This window comes from Notothenia rossii (assembly GCF_949606895.1).
Source record: "Notothenia rossii genome assembly, contig: scaffold_493, whole genome shotgun sequence".
Classification (NCBI taxonomy): Eukaryota; Metazoa; Chordata; class Actinopteri; order Perciformes; family Nototheniidae; genus Notothenia; species Notothenia rossii.
The window spans coordinates 3640-22654 of NW_027639625.1; the positions used below are offsets into that span (position 1 = coordinate 3640).

General features: G+C 36.5%; 1 protein-coding gene across 1 annotated transcript; it reads left to right on the forward strand.

Annotated features, from left to right (window-relative positions):
• Positions 1-3956: 3956 nt before the first annotated feature.
• On the forward strand, positions 3957-18728 carry LOC307027597 (glutamate receptor ionotropic, NMDA 3B-like; the record flags this gene model as incomplete). Its single annotated transcript, XM_079695878.1, has 3 exons — positions 3957-4066; positions 18031-18182; positions 18564-18728. Coding segments are annotated over exons 1-3 (402 nt in total), but the record flags the coding sequence as incomplete, so codon positions are not given.
• Positions 18729-19015: the final 287 nt, after the last annotated feature.

Consider the following 19015-nt stretch of genomic DNA (forward strand, 5'->3'; position numbering starts at 1 on the left):
GTAGTTCCTCTCTAGTTGTTGTAGTTTCTCTCTAGTTGATGTAGTTTCTCTCTAGTTGATGTAGTTTCTCTCTAGTTGTTGTAGTTCCTCTCTAGTTGTTGTAGTTTCTCTCTAGTTGTTGTAGTTCCTCTCTAGTTGATGTAGTTCCTCTCTAGTTTATGTAGTTCCTCTCTAGTTGCTGTAGTTCCTCTCTAGTTGATGTAGTTCCTCTCTAGTTGTTGTAGTTCCTCTCTAGTTGTTGTAGTTCCTCTCTAGTTGTTGTAGTTTCTCTCTAGTTGATGTAGTTCCTCTCTAGTTGTTGTAGTTCCTCTCTAGTTGTTGTAGTTCCTCTCTAGTTGTTGTAGTTTCTCTCTAGTTGTTGTAGTTTCTCTCTAGTTGATGTAGTTCCTCTCTAGTTGATGTAGTTTCTCTCTAGTTGATGTAGTTCCTCTCTAGTTGATGTAGTTTCTCTCTAGTTGATGTAGTTCCTCTCTAGTTGTTGTAGTTCCTCTCTAGTTGTTGTAGTTTCTCTCTAGTTGTTGTAGTTCCTCTCTAGTTGTTGTAGTTCCTCTCTAGTTGATGTAGTTCCTCTCTAGTTGCTGTAGTTTCTCTCTAGTTGATGTAGTTCCTCTCTAGTTGATGTAGTTCCTCTCTAGTTGATGTAGTTCCTCTCTAGTTGTTGTAGTTTCTCTCTAGTTGATGTAGTTCCTCTCTAGTTGATGTAGTTCCTCTCTAGTTGTTGTAGTTCCTCTCTAGTTGTTGTAGTTCCTCTCTAGTTGTTGTAGTTTCTCTCTAGTTGTTGTAGTTCCTTTCTAGTTGTTGTAGTTCCTCTCTAGTTGATGTAGTTCCTCTCTAGTTGCTGTAGTTCCTCTCTAGTTGATGTAGTTCCTCTCTAGTTGCTGTAGTTTCTCTCTAGTTGATGTAGTTCCTCTCTAGTTGATGTAGTTCCTCTCTAGTTGATGTAGTTCCTCTCTAGTTGTTGTAGTTCCTCTCTAGTTGCTGTAGTTCCTCTCTAGTTGTTGTAGTTTCTCTCTAGTTGATGTAGTTCCTCTCTAGTTGTTGTAGTTCCTCTCTAGTTGTTGTAGTTCCTCTCTAGTTGCTGTAGTTCCTCTCTAGTTGATGTAGTTCCTCTCTAGTTGTTGTAGTTCCTCTCTAGTTGCTGTAGTTCCTCTCTAGTTGATGTAGTTCCTCTCTAGTTGTTGTAGTTCCTCTCTAGTTGTTGTAGTTCCTCTCTAGTTGATGTAGTTCCTCTCTAGTTGTTGTAGTTCCTCTCTAGTTGCTGTAGTTCCTCTCTAGTTGATGTAGTTTCTCTCTAGTTGATGTAGTTTCTCTCTAGTTGATGTAGTTCCTCTCTAGTTGATGTAGTTCCTCTCTAGTTGATGTAGTTCCTCTCTAGTTGTTGTAGTTCCTCTCTAGTTGATGTAGTTCCTCTCTAGTTGTTGTAGTTCCTCTCTAGTTGCTGTAGTTCCTCTCTAGTTGATGTAGTTCCTCTCTAGTTGCTGTAGTTCCTCTCTAGTTGATGTAGTTCCTCTCTAGTTGATGTAGTTCCTCTCTAGTTGTTGTAGTTCCTCTCTAGTTGATGTAGTTTCTCTCTAGTTGCTGTAGTTTCTCTCTAGTTGATGTAGTTTCTCTCTAGTTGATGTAGTTCCTCTCTAGTTGCTGTAGTTCCTCTCTAGTTGTTGTAGTTCCTCTCTAGTTGATGTAGTTCCTCTCTAGTTGCTGTAGTTCCTCTCTAGTTGTTGTAGTTCCTCTCTAGTTGATGTAGTTCCTCTCTAGTTGTTGTAGTTCCTCTCTAGTTGATGTAGTTCCTCTGTAGTTGCTGTAGTTCCTCTCTAGTTGTTGTAGTTCCTCTCTAGTTGCTGTAGTTCCTCTCTAGTTGTTGTAGTTCCTCTCTAGTTGATGTAGTTCCTCTCTAGTTGCTGTAGTTCCTCTCTAGTTGTTGTAGTTCCTCTCTAGTTGATGTAGTTCCTCTCTAGTTGTTGTAGTTCCTCTCTAGTTGATGTAGTTCCTCTCTAGTTGCTGTAGTTCCTCTCTAGTTGATGTAGTTCCTCTCTAGTTGCTGTAGTTCCTCTCTAGTTGTTGTAGTTCCTCTCTAGTTGATGTAGTTCCTCTCTAGTTGCTGTAGTTCCTCTCTAGTTGTTGTAGTTCCTCTCTAGTTGATGTAGTTCCTCTCTAGTTGCTGTAGTTCCTCTCTAGTTGCAGTAGTTCCTCTCTAGTTGATGTAGTTCCTCTCTAGTTGCTGTAGTTCCTCTCTAGTTGTTGTAGTTCCTCTCTAGTTGCTGTAGTTCCTCTCTAGTTGTTGTAGTTCCTCTGTAGTTGTTGTAGTTCCTCTCTAGTTGTTGTAGTTTCTCTCTAGTTGCTGTAGTTCCTCTCTAGTTGTTGTAGTTCCTCTCTAGTTGTTGTAGTTTCTCTCTAGTTGCTGTAGTTCCTCTCTAGTTGTTGTAGTTCCTCTCTAGTTGTTGTAGTTCCTCTCTAGTTGCTTTAGTTCCTCTCTAGTTGATGTAGTTCCTCTCTAGTTGTTGTAGTTCCTCTCTAGTTGCTGTAGTTCCTCTCTAGTTGTTGTAGTTCCTCTCTAGTTGCTGTAGTTCCTCTCTAGTTGCTGTAGTTCCTCTCTAGTTGATGTAGTTCCTCTCTAGTTGCTGTAGTTCCTCTCTAGTTGATGTAGTTCCTCTCTAGTTGCTGTAGTTCCTCTCTAGTTGCTGTAGTTCCTCTCTAGTTGATGTAGTTCCTCTCTAGTTGCTGTAGTTCCTCTCTAGTTGCTGTAGTTCCTCTCTAGTTGTTGTAGTTCCTCTCTAGTTGATGTAGCTCCTCTCTAGTTGATGTAGTTCCTCTCTAGTTGATGTAGCTCCTCTCTAGTTGCAGTAGTTCCTCTCTAGTTGCTGTAGTTCCTCTTTAGTTGCTGTAGCTCCTCTCTAGTTGCTGTAGTTCCTCTCTAGTTGTTGTAGCTCCTCTCTAGTTGATGTAGTTCCTCTCTAGTTGCTGTAGTTCCTCTCTAGTTGTTGTAGTTCCTCTCTAGTTGATGTAGTTCCTCTCTAGTTGTTGTTGTTCCTCTCTAGTTGATGTAGTTCCTCTCTAGTTGTTGTTGTTCCTCTCTAGTTGATGTAGTTCCTCTCTAGTTGTTGTTGTTCCTCTCTAGTTGTTTTTGTTCCTCTCTAGTTGCTGTAGTTCCTCTCTAGTTGTTGTAGTTCCTCTCTAGTTGCTGTAGTTCCTCTCTAGTTGTTGTAGTTCCTCTCTAGTTGATGTAGTTCCTCTCTAGTTGTTGTTGTTCCTCTCTAGTTGTTGTTGTTCCTCTCTAGTTGCTGTAGTTCCTCTCTAGTTGCTGTAGTTCCTCTCTAGTTGCTGTAGTTCCTCTCTAGTTGTTGTTGTTCCTCTCTAGTTGATGTAGTTCCTCTCTAGTTGTTGTTGTTCCTCTCTAGTTGTTGTTGTTCCTCTCTAGTTGATGTAGTTCCTCTCTAGTTGATGTAGTTCCTCTCTAGTTGTTGTTGTTCCTCTCTAGTTGATGTAGTTCCTCTCTAGTTGCTGTAGCTCCTCTCTAGTTGCTGTAGTTCCTCTCTAGTTGATGTAGTTCCTCTCTAGTTGATGTAGTTCCTCTCTAGTTGCTGTAGCTCCTCTCTAGTTGCTGTAGTTCCTCTCTAGTTGATGTAGTTCCTCTCTAGTTGATGTAGTTCCTCTCTAGTTGATGTAGTTCCTCTCTAGTTGATGTAGTTCCTCTCTAGTTGATGTAGTTCCTCTCTAGTTGCTGTAGCTCCTCTCTAGTTGCTGTAGCTCCTCTCTAGTTGCTGTAGTTCCTCTCTAGTTGCTGTAGTTCCTCTCTAGTTGATGTAGTTCCTCTCTAGTTGCTGTAGTTCCTCTCTAGTTGCTGTAGTTCCTCTCTAGTTGCAGTAGTTTCTCTCTGTAGTTGCAGTAGTTGTTGTTGTTGTTGTTGTTGCTCCTTATAGTTGCCATAGTAACGGTGTTGCTGTGTGTTGAAGGACAGATCCCCCCCAGCTCGATGCTTTCATCATGGATAAAGCTCTGCTGGATTACGAGGTCTCCATCGACGCCGACTGTAAACTGGCAACCGTCGGGAAACCATTCGCCATCGAAGGTGAGTCTACCTCTGAGACTAACCAGAGACATTAACTAGATATATTAACTAGAGACATTAACTAGAGACATTAACTAGATATATTAACTAGAGACATTAACTAGAGACATTCACCAGAGACATTAACTAGATATATTAACTAGAGACATTCACCAGAGACATTCACCAGAGACATTAACTAGAGACATTAACTAGATATATTAACTAGAGACATTAACTAGAGACATTAACTAGAGACATTCACCAGAGACATTAACTAGATATATTAACTAGAGACATTAACTAGAGACATTCACCAGAGACATTCACCCGAGACATTAACCAGAGACACTAACTAGAAACATTAACTAGAGACATTCACCAGAGACATTCACCAGAGACATTAACCAGAGACACTAACTAGAGACATTCACCAGAGACATTCACCAGAGACACTAACTAGAGACATTCACCAGAGACACTAACTAGAGACATTCACCAGAGACACTAACTAGAGACATTAACTAGAGACATTCACCAGAGACATTCACCAGAGACATTAACCAGAGACACTAACTAGATATATTAACTAGAGACATTAACTAGAGACACGAACCAGAGACACTAACTAGATATATTAACTAGAGACATTAACTAGAGACACGAACCAGAGACATTAACCAGAGACATTCACCAGAGACATTCACCAGAGACACTAACTAGAGACATTCACCAGAGACATTCACCAGAGACACTAACTAGAGACATTCACCAGAGACACTAACTAGAGACATTCACCAGAGACATTCACCAGAGACATTCACCAGAGACATTAACTAGAGACATTCACCAGAGACATTCACCAGAGACATTAACTAGAGACTTTAACCAGAGAAATTAACTAGAGACATTCACCAGAGACATTAACTAGATACATTAACCAGAGACATTCACCAGAGACATTCACCAGAGACATTCACCAGAGACATTAACTAGAGACATTCACCAGAGACATTAACTAGATACATTAACTAGAGACATTCACCAGAGACATTCACCAGAGACATTAACTAGAGACATTCACCAGAGACATTCACCAGAGACATTCACCAGAGACATTAACTAGAGACATTCACCAGAGACATTCACCAGAGACATTAACTAGAGACATTAACTAGATATATTAACTAGATAAACTAGCCAGAGACATTAACTAGAGACTTTAACCAGAGAAATTAACTAGAGACATTAACTAGAGACATTAACTAGATATATTAACTAGAGACATTCACCAGAGACATTAACTAGAGACATTCACAAGAGACATTCACCAGAGACATTAACTAGAGACATTAACTAGATATATTAACTAGAGACATTCACCAGAGACATTAACTAGATATATTAACTAGATAAACTAGCCAGAGACATTAACTAGAGACTTTAACCAGAGAAATTAACTAGAGACATTAACTAGATATATTAACTAGAGACATTCACCAGAGACATTAACTAGATACATTAACCAGAGACATTCACCAGAGACATTCACCAGAGACATTCACCAGAGACATTAACTAGAGACATTCACCAGAGACATTAACTAGAGACATTAACTAGATATATTAACTAGAGACATTCACCAGAGACATTCACCAGAGACATTAACTAGAGACATTCACCAGAGACATTAACTAGAGACATTAACTAGATATATTAACTAGAGACTTTAACCAGAGAAATTAACTAGAGACATTAACTAGAGACATTAACTAGATATATTAACTAGAGACATTCACCAGAGACATTAACTAGATATATTAACTAGATATATTAACTAGAGACATTCACCAGAGACATTAACTAGAGACATTCACAAGAGACATTCACCAGAGACATTAACTAGAGACATTAACTAGATATATTAACTAGAGACATTCACCAGAGACATTAACTAGATATATTAACTAGATAAACTAGCCAGAGACATTAACTAGAGACTTTAACCAGAGAAATTAACTAGAGACATTAACTAGATATATTAACTAGAGACATTCACCAGAGACATTAACTAGATACATTAACCAGAGACATTCACCAGAGACATTCACCAGAGACATTCACCAGAGACATTAACTAGAGACATTCACCAGAGACATTAACTAGATACATTAACTAGAGACATTCACCAGAGACATTCACCAGAGACATTCACCAGAGACATTCACCAGAGACATTAACTAGAGACATTCACCAGAGACATTCACCAGAGACATTAACTAGAGACATTAACTAGATATATTAACTAGATAAACTAGCCAGAGACATTAACTAGAGACTTTAACCAGAGAAATTAACTAGAGACATTAACTAGAGACATTAACTAGATATATTAACTAGAGACATTCACCAGAGACATTAACTAGATATATTAACTAGATATATTAACTAGAGACATTCACCAGAGACATTAACTAGAGACATTCACAAGAGACATTCACCAGAGACATTAACTAGAGACATTAACTAGATATATTAACTAGAGACATTCACCAGAGACATTAACTAGATATATTAACTAGATAAACTAGCCAGAGACATTAACTAGAGACTTTAACCAGAGAAATTAACTAGAGACATTAACTAGAGACATTAACTAGATATATTAACTAGAGACATTCACCAGAGACATTAACTAGATATATTAACTAGATAAACTAGCCAGAGACATTAACTAGAGACTTTAAACAGAGAAATTAACTAGAGACATTAACTAGAGACATTAACTAGAGACATTCACAAGAGACATTCACCAGAGACATTAACTAGAGACATTAACTAGAGACATTCACCAGAGACATTCACCAGAGACATTCACCAGAGACATTAACTAGAGACATTCACAAGAGACATTCACCAGAGACATTAACTAGAGACATTAACTAGATATATTAACTAGAGACATTCACCAGAGACATTAACTAGATATATTAACTAGATAAACTAGCCAGAGACATTAACTAGAGACTTTAACCAGAGAAATTAACTAGAGACATTAACTAGAAACATTAACTAGAGACATTCACCAGAGACATTCACCAGAGACATTAACTAGAGACATTCACCAGAGACATTCACCAGAGACATTCACCAGAGACATTAACCAGAGACACTAACTAGAGACATTCACCAGAGACATTCACCAGAGACACTAACTAGAGACATTCACCAGAGACACTAACTAGAGACATTAACTAGAGACATTCACCAGAGACATTCACCAGAGACACTAACTAGAGACATTCACCAGAGACACTAACTAGAGACATTAACTAGAGACATTCACCAGAGACACTAACTAGAGACATTAACTAGAGACATTCACCAGAGACATTCACCAGAGACACTAACTAGAGACATTCACCAGAGACACTAACTAGAGACATTAACTAGAGACATTCACCAGAGACATTAACTAGAGACATTCACCAGAGACATTCACCAGAGACACTAACTAGAGACATTCACCAGAGACACTAACTAGAGACATTAACTAGAGACATTCACCAGAGACATTAACCAGAGACACTAACTAGATATATTAACTAGAGACATTAACTAGAGACACGAACCAGAGACATTAACCAGAGACATTCACCAGAGACATTCACCAGAGACACTAACTAGAGACATTCACCAGAGACATTCACCAGAGACATTCACCAGAGACATTCACTAGAGACATTCACCAGAGACATTCACCAGAGACATTAACTAGAGACTTTAACCAGAGAAATTAACTAGAGACATTAACTAGATATATTAACTAGAGACATTCACCAGAGACATTAACTAGATACATTAACTAGAGACATTCACCAGAGACATTCACCAGAGACATTCACCAGAGACATTAACTAGAGACATTCACCAGAGACATTCACCAGAGACATTAACTAGAGACATTAACTAGATATATTAACTAGATAAACTAGCCAGAGACATTAACTAGAGACTTTAACCAGAGAAATTAACTAGAGACATTAACTAGAGACATTAACTAGATATATTAACTAGAGACATTCACCAGAGACACTAACTAGAGACATTCACCAGAGACACTAACTAGAGACATTAACTAGAGACATTCACCAGAGACATTCACCAGAGACACTAACTAGAGACATTCACCAGAGACACTAACTAGAGACATTAACTAGAGACATTCACCAGAGACACTAACTAGAGACATTAACTAGAGACATTCACCAGAGACATTCACCAGAGACACTAACTAGAGACATTCACCAGAGACACTAACTAGAGACATTAACTAGAGACATTCACCAGAGACACTAACTAGAGACATTAACTAGAGACATTCACCAGAGACATTCACCAGAGACACTAACTAGAGACATTCACCAGAGACACTAACTAGAGACATTAACTAGAGACATTCACCAGAGACATTAACCAGAGACACTAACTAGATATATTAACTAGAGACATTAACTAGAGACACGAACCAGAGACATTAACCAGAGACATTCACCAGAGACATTCACCAGAGACACTAACTAGAGACATTCACCAGAGACATTCACCAGAGACATTCACCAGAGACATTCACTAGAGACATTCACCAGAGACATTCACCAGAGACATTAACTAGAGACTTTAACCAGAGAAATTAACTAGAGACATTAACTAGATATATTAACTAGAGACATTCACCAGAGACATTAACTAGATACATTAACTAGAGACATTCACCAGAGACATTCACCAGAGACATTCACCAGAGACATTAACTAGAGACATTCACCAGAGACATTCACCAGAGACATTAACTAGAGACATTAACTAGATATATTAACTAGATAAACTAGCCAGAGACATTAACTAGAGACTTTAACCAGAGAAATTAACTAGAGACATTAACTAGAGACATTAACTAGATATATTAACTAGAGACATTCACCAGAGACATTAACTAGATATATTAACTAGATATATTAACTAGAGACATTCACCAGAGACATTAACTAGAGACATTCACAAGAGACATTCACCAGAGACATTAACTAGAGACATTAACTAGATATATTAACTAGAGACATTCACCAGAGACATTAACTAGATATATTAACTAGATAAACTAGCCAGAGACATTAACTAGAGACTTTAAACAGAGAAATTAACTAGAGACATTAACTAGAGACATTCACCAGAGACATTCACCAGAGACATTAACTAGAGACATTAACTAGATATATTAACTAGAGACATTAACTAGAGACATTCACCAGAGACATTAACTAGATATATTAACTAGAGACATTCACCAGAGACATTCACCAGAGACATTAACTAGAGACATTAACTAGATATATTAACTAGAGACATTAACTAGAGACATTAACTAGAGACATTCACCAGAGACATTAACTAGATATATTAACTAGAGACATTAACTAGAGACATTCACCAGAGACATTCACCCGAGACATTAACCAGAGACACTAACTAGAAACATTAACTAGAGACATTCACCAGAGACATTCACCAGAGACATTAACCAGAGACACTAACTAGAGACATTCACCAGAGACATTCACCAGAGACACTAACTAGAGACATTCACCAGAGACACTAACTAGAGACATTCACCAGAGACACTAACTAGAGACATTAACTAGAGACATTCACCAGAGACATTCACCAGAGACATTAACCAGAGACACTAACTAGATATATTAACTAGAGACATTAACTAGAGACACGAACCAGAGACACTAACTAGATATATTAACTAGAGACATTAACTAGAGACACGAACCAGAGACATTAACCAGAGACATTCACCAGAGACATTCACCAGAGACACTAACTAGAGACATTCACCAGAGACATTCACCAGAGACACTAACTAGAGACATTCACCAGAGACACTAACTAGAGACATTCACCAGAGACATTCACCAGAGACATTCACCAGAGACATTAACTAGAGACATTCACCAGAGACATTCACCAGAGACATTAACTAGAGACTTTAACCAGAGAAATTAACTAGAGACATTAACTAGATATATTAACTAGAGACATTCACCAGAGACATTAACTAGATACATTAACCAGAGACATTCACCAGAGACATTCACCAGAGACATTCACCAGAGACATTAACTAGAGACATTCACCAGAGACATTAACTAGATACATTAACTAGAGACATTCACCAGAGACATTCACCAGAGACATTAACTAGAGACATTCACCAGAGACATTCACCAGAGACATTCACCAGAGACATTAACTAGAGACATTCACCAGAGACATTCACCAGAGACATTAACTAGATACATTAACTAGATATATTAACTAGATAAACTAGCCAGAGACATTAACTAGAGACTTTAACCAGAGAAATTAACTAGAGACATTAACTAGAGACATTAACTAGATATATTAACTAGAGACATTCACCAGAGACATTAACTAGATATATTAACTAGATATATTAACTAGAGACATTCACCAGAGACATTAACTAGAGACATTCACAAGAGACATTCACCAGAGACATTAACTAGAGACATTAACTAGATATATTAACTAGAGACATTCACCAGAGACATTAACTAGATATATTAACTAGATAAACTAGCCAGAGACATTAACTAGAGACTTTAACCAGAGAAATTAACTAGAGACATTAACTAGATATATTAACTAGAGACATTCACCAGAGACATTAACTAGATACATTAACCAGAGACATTCACCAGAGACATTCACCAGAGACATTCACCAGAGACATTAACTAGAGACATTAACTAGATATATTAACTAGAGACATTCACCAGAGACATTAACTAGATATATTAACTAGATAAACTAGCCAGAGACATTAACTAGAGACTTTAACCAGAGAAATTAACTAGAGACATTAACTAGATATATTAACTAGAGACATTCACCAGAGACATTAACTAGATACATTAACCAGAGACATTCACCAGAGACATTCACCAGAGACATTCACCAGAGACATTCACCAGAGACATTCACCAGAGACATTAACTAGAGACATTCACCAGAGACATTAACTAGAGACATTAACTAGATATATTAACTAGAGACATTCACCAGAGACATTCACCAGAGACATTAACTAGAGACATTCACCAGAGACATTAACTAGAGACATTAACTAGATATATTAACTAGAGACTTTAACCAGAGAAATTAACTAGAGACATTAACTAGAGACATTAACTAGATATATTAACTAGAGACATTCACCAGAGACATTAACTAGATATATTAACTAGATATATTAACTAGAGACATTCACCAGAGACATTAACTAGAGACATTCACAAGAGACATTCACCAGAGACATTAACTAGAGACATTAACTAGATATATTAACTAGAGACATTCACCAGAGACATTAACTAGATATATTAACTAGATAAACTAGCCAGAGACATTAACTAGAGACTTTAACCAGAGAAATTAACTAGAGACATTAACTAGATATATTAACTAGAGACATTCACCAGAGACATTAACTAGATACATTAACCAGAGACATTCACCAGAGACATTCACCAGAGACATTCACCAGAGACATTAACTAGAGACATTCACCAGAGACATTAACTAGATACATTAACTAGAGACATTCACCAGAGACATTCACCAGAGACATTCACCAGAGACATTAACTAGAGACTTTAACCAGAGACATTAACTAGATACATTAACTAGAGACATTCACCAGAGACATTCACCAGAGACATTCACCAGAGACATTCACCAGAGACATTCACCAGAGACATTAACTAGAGACATTCACCAGAGACATTCACCAGAGACATTAACTAGAGACATTAACTAGATATATTAACTAGATAAACTAGCCAGAGACATTAACTAGAGACTTTAACCAGAGAAATTAACTAGAGACATTAACTAGAGACATTAACTAGATATATTAACTAGAGACATTCACCAGAGACATTAACTAGATATATTAACTAGATATATTAACTAGAGACATTCACCAGAGACATTAACTAGAGACATTCACAAGAGACATTCACCAGAGACATTAACTAGAGACATTAACTAGATACATTAACTAGAGACATTCACCAGAGACATTCACCAGAGACATTCACCAGAGACATTAACTAGATACATTAACTAGAGACATTCACCAGAGACATTCACCAGAGACATTCACCAGAGACATTAACTAGAGACATTCACCAGAGACATTCACCAGAGACATTAACCAGAGACATTAACTAGAGACTTTAACCAGAGAAATTAACTAGAGACATTAACTAGAGACATTAACTAGATATATTAACTAGAGACATTCACCAGAGACATTAACTAGATATATTAACTAGATATATTAACTAGAGACATTCACCAGAGACATTAACTAGAGACATTCACAAGAGACATTCACCAGAGACATTAACTAGAGACATTAACTAGATATATTAACTAGAGACATTCACCAGAGACATTAACTAGATATATTAACTAGATAAACTAGCCAGAGACATTAACTAGAGACTTTAAACAGAGAAATTAACTAGAGACATTAACTAGAGACATTAACTAGAGACATTCACAAGAGACATTCACCAGAGACATTAACTAGAGACTTTAACCAGAGAAATTAACTAGAGACATTAACTAGAGACATTAACTAGATATATTAACTAGAGACATTCACCAGAGACATTAACTAGATATATTAACTAGATAAACTAGCCAGAGACATTAACTAGAGACTTTAAACAGAGAAATTAACTAGAGACATTAACTAGAGACATTAACTAGAGACATTCACAAGAGACATTCACCAGAGACATTAACTAGAGACATTAACTAGAGACATTCACCAGAGACATTCACCAGAGACATTCACCAGAGACATTAACTAGAGACATTCACAAGAGACATTCACCAGAGACATTAACTAGAGACATTAACTAGATATATTAACTAGAGACATTAACTAGAGACATTCACCAGAGACATTAACTAGATATATTAACTAGATAAACTAGCCAGAGACATTAACTAGAGACTTTAACCAGAGAAATTAACTAGAGACATTAACTAGAAACATTAACTAGAGACATTCACCAGAGACATTCACCAGAGACATTAACTAGAGACATTCACCAGAGACATTCACCAGAGACATTCACCAGAGACATTAACCAGAGACACTAACTAGAGACATTCACCAGAGACATTCACCAGAGACACTAACTAGAGACATTCACCAGAGACACTAACTAGAGACATTAACTAGAGACATTCACCAGAGACATTCACCAGAGACACTAACTAGAGACATTCACCAGAGACACTAACTAGAGACATTAACTAGAGACATTCACCAGAGACACTAACTAGAGACATTAACTAGAGACATTCACCAGAGACATTCACCAGAGACACTAACTAGAGACATTCACCAGAGACACTAACTAGAGACATTAACTAGAGACATTCACCAGAGACACTAACTAGAGACATTAACTAGAGACATTCACCAGAGACATTCACCAGAGACACTAACTAGAGACATTCACCAGAGACACTAACTAGAGACATTAACTAGAGACATTCACCAGAGACATTAACCAGAGACACTAACTAGATATATTAACTAGAGACATTAACTAGAGACACGAACCAGAGACATTAACCAGAGACATTCACCAGAGACATTCACCAGAGACACTAACTAGAGACATTCACCAGAGACATTCACCAGAGACATTCACCAGAGACATTCACCAGAGACATTAACTAGAGACTTTAACCAGAGAAATTAACTAGAGACATTAACTAGATATATTAACTAGAGACATTCACCAGAGACATTAACTAGATACATTAACTAGAGACATTCACCAGAGACATTCACCAGAGACATTCACCAGAGACATTAACTAGAGACATTCACCAGAGACATTCACCAGAGACATTAACTAGAGACATTAACTAGATATATTAACTAGATAAACTAGCCAGAGACATTAACTAGAGACTTTAACCAGAGAAATTAACTAGAGACATTAACTAGAGACATTAACTAGATATATTAACTAGAGACATTCACCAGAGACATTAACTAGAGACATTAACTAGATATATTAACTAGAGACATTCACAAGAGACATTCACCAGAGACATTAACTAGAGACATTAACTAGATATATTAACTAGAGACATTCACCAGAGACATTAACTAGATATATTAACTAGATAAACTAGCCAGAGACATTAACTAGAGACTTTAAACAGAGAAATTAACTAGAGACATTAACTAGAGACATTCACCAGAGACATTCACCAGAGACATTCACCAGAGACATTAACTAGAGACATTCACAAGAGACATTCACCAGAGACATTAACTAGAGACATTAACTAGATATATTAACTAGAGACATTCACCAGAGACATTAACTAGATATATTAACTAGATAAACTAGCCAGAGACATTAACTAGAGACTTTAACCAGAGAAATTAACTAGAGACATTAACTAGAGACATTAACTAGAAACATTAACTAGAGACATTCACCAGAGACATTCACCAGAGACCTTCACCAGAGACATTAACCAGAGACACTAACTAGAGACATTCACCAGAGACATTCACCAGAGACACTAACTAGAGACATTCACCAGAGACACTAACTAGAGACATTAACTAGAGACATTCACCAGAGACATTCACCAGAGACATTCACCAGAGACATTAACCAGAGACACTAACTAGATATATTAACTAGAGACATTAACTAGAGACACGAACCAGAGACACTAACTAGATATATTAACTAGAGACATTAACTAGAGACACGAACCAGAGACATTAACCAGAGACATTCACCAGAGACATTCACCAGAGACACTAACTAGAGACATTCACCAGAGACATTCACCAGAGACACTAACTAGAGACATTCACCAGAGACATTAACCAGAGACACTAACTAGAGACATTCACCAGAGACACTAACTAGAGACATTCACCAGAGACATTCACCAGAGACATTCACCAGAGACATTAACTAGAGACATTCACCAGAGACATTCACCAGAGACATTAACTAGAGACTTTAACCAGAGAAATTAACTAGAGACATTAACTAGATATATTAACTAGAGACATTCACCAGAGACATTAACTAGATACATTAACTAGAGACATTCACCAGAGACATTCACCAGAGACATTCACCAGAGACATTAACTAGAGACATTCACCAGAGACATTCACCAGAGACATTAACTAGAGACATTAACTAGATATATTAACTAGATAAACTAGCCAGAGACATTAACTAGAGACTTTAACCAGAGAAATTAACTAGAGACATTAACTAGAGACATTAACTAGATATATTAACTAGAGACATTCACCAGAGACATTAACTAGATATATTAACTAGATAAACTAGCCAGAGACATTAACTAGAGACTTTAAACAGAGAAATTAACTAGAGACATTAACTAGAGACATTCACCAGAGACATTCACCAGAGACATTCACCAGAGACATTAACTAGAGACATTCACAAGAGACATTCACCAGAGACATTAACTAGAGACATTAACTAGATATATTAACTAGAGACATTCACCAGAGACATTAACTAGATATATTAACTAGATAAACTAGCCAGAGACATTAACTAGAGACTTTAACCAGAGAAATTAACTAGAGACATTAACTAGAGACATTAACTAGAGACATTCACCAGAGACATTAACTAGAGACATTCACCATATATATTAACTAGAGACATTAATTAGAGACATTAACTAGATATATTAACTAGAGACATTCACCATATATATTAACCAGAGACATTAACTAGAGACATTCACCATATATATTAACCAGAGACATTAACTAGAGACATTAACCAGAGACATTAACCAGACTCACTAACTAGATATATTAACTGGAGACACTAACTAGAGACATTAACCAGACTCACTAACTAGATATATTAACTAGAGACACTAACTAGATATATTAACCAGAGAAATTAACTAGAGACATTAACCAGAGAGATTCACTAGAGACATTAACCAGAGACATTAACTAGAGACATTAACCAGAGACATTAACTAGAGACATTAACCAGAGACATTAACTAGAGACATTAACCAGAGACATTAACTAGAGACATTAACCAGAGACATTAACTAGAGACATTAACGAGAGACATTAACTAGAGACATTAACCAGAGACATTAACCAGACTCACTAACTATATATATTAACTAGAGACACTAACTAGAGACATTAACCAGACTCACTAACTAGATATATTAACTAGAGACACTAACTAGAGACACTAACTAGAGACATTAACCAGACTCACTAACTAGATATATTAACTAGAGACACTAACTAGAGACATTAACCAGACTCACTAACTAGAGACACTAACTAGATATATTAACCAGAGAAATTAACTAGAGACATTAACTAGATATATTAACTAGAGACATTAACCAGACTCACTAACTAGATATATTAACTAGAGACACTAACTAGATATATTAACCAGAGACACTAACCAGAGACATTCACCAGAGAAATTAACTAGAGACACTAACTAGATATATTAACCAGAGACACTAACTAGATATATTAACCAGAGACATTAACTAGATATATTAACTAGACTCACTAACTAGAGACACTAACTAGATATATTAACCAGAGACACTAACTAGAGACATTAACTAGACTCACTAACTAGAGATATTAACTAGAGACACTAACTAGAGATATTAACTAGAGACACTAACTAGAGATATTAACTAGAGACACTAACTAGAGATATTAACTAGAGACACTAACTAGATATATTAACCAGAGACATTAACTAGATATATTAACTAGACTCACTAACTAGAGACACTAACTAGATATATTAACCAGAGACACTAACTAGAGACATTAACTAGACTCACTAACTAGAGATATTAACTAGAGACACTAACTAGAGATATTAACTAGAGACACTAACTAGATATATTAACTAGAGACACTAACTAGAGATATTAACTAGAGACACTAACTAGAGATATTAACTAGAGACACTAACTAGAGATATTAACTAGAGACACTAACTAGATATATTAACTAGAGACACTAACTAGAGACCTCCAGAAACCGTTTCTTATTCTGAGTAAATTCAAACACTTTATTGTTTCTGTAATGTTTGAATGTTCCTCAGTTCAGACACGTCTCGCTCTCTGGGTTTATCTGCAGATCACTTCCTCTCAGCTTTTTGTTTCATACAGTTTCATCATCCTCACATCTCCACTGTCAGAATATATATATTTAAATATTTATAAAACATATATCCAGCCTGCAGACAGAAAGATAAGTCATAATAAAACAAAATAATAATAATAATATTCTTAAGTGTTGTTTGTTATCCATTGTTTGGTGATATATTGGTTTGTAATTTAGAGTTTTTTATGTATTACTTGTTCATATTCTTTTATGTCATGTTATCAAATTATTAATTTGATGTTTTTATTACAGGTTATCTGTCTGACTTTGATTTTATATCAATACAAGTTTTTATTATTTATTATGGTTTATGTTTCGGGCCTGTCATATATTTGTTATTATTTATTTCATATTTATTTTAATACCAGGTTATGGTATCAGCCTGTTGTTATTTATATATAATATATATGTTTATGATGTATTCCAGGTTATGGTATCGGCCTGTTGTTATTTATATATAATATATATGTTTATGATGTATTCCAGGTTATGGTATCGGCCTGTTGTTATTTATATATAATATATATGTTTATGATGTATTCCAGGTTATGGTATCGGCGTGTTGTTATTTATATATAATATATATGTTTATGATGTATTCCAGGTTATGGTATCGGCCTGCCGCAGAACTCGCCCTTGACGTCCAATATTTCCGACGTGATCAGCAGATACAAGTCTGAGGGTTTTATGGATCTTCTGCACGATAAATGGTACAAAGTGGTTCCCTGTGGAAACCGCGTGTTCGCCGTCACCGAGGTCAGTGTGGAGGAAACTCTTCAGAGAAACTGATCAAAGTAATAAAGTGTCCAAGTGAAATGCAGGAACAGAGCAGCTTCATCCTCAGAGGAGAAGCATGTTCTGCTTTCAGTCTCTCTGTGTGTTCATGAGAGCACACAGCTGCCCCTCCATCCCATCATTAAACCCTAAACCATCAAACCCCCCCCCATCCTTAACCATTTTGTAATTCAACATGTATATTTTCTACTTTCTTGTTTATTTCTAGTCTTTTGAATTTGTATTGTACAATGCCATGTCTTTTATGCTGCTGCAACACAAACATTTCCCAAATTGGGATCAATTAAGTTCTATCTTATCTTATTATATTAAATATATGATACTCACGTGTTCCCCCCTCAGACGCTTCAGATGGGCATCAGCCACTTCTCGGGCCTCTTCCTGATGCTGTGTGTCGGGGTGGGGGGGGCGCTGCTCACGCTGGTCGGGGAACACGGGTTCTACCAGCTGGTTCTGCCTCACATCCGGCGCCGGCAGAACCTCAAGTACTGGCTGCACACCTCACAGGTAACTCGGATAAATACTGATTCAGAATCATCACTGATTTATAATGGCCCTGTTCTGCTGCTGTTCAGGTGTATCTCACAATTACATTTTCAGATTTTCAGAAATAAGTCAGAACTCTGAGATTTAGCTCAATAACTCAGAATTTTGAGTTTTTTTTAGATTTATTTTTAAATGATCAGAATCTTAAATTTCCAGAATTTTGACAAAAAAGTCAGAATTTTCATTAAGGAGTCATAATTTTGACCAAAAAAAATCAGAATTCTGAAATGTTACTTAAAAGTCAGAAT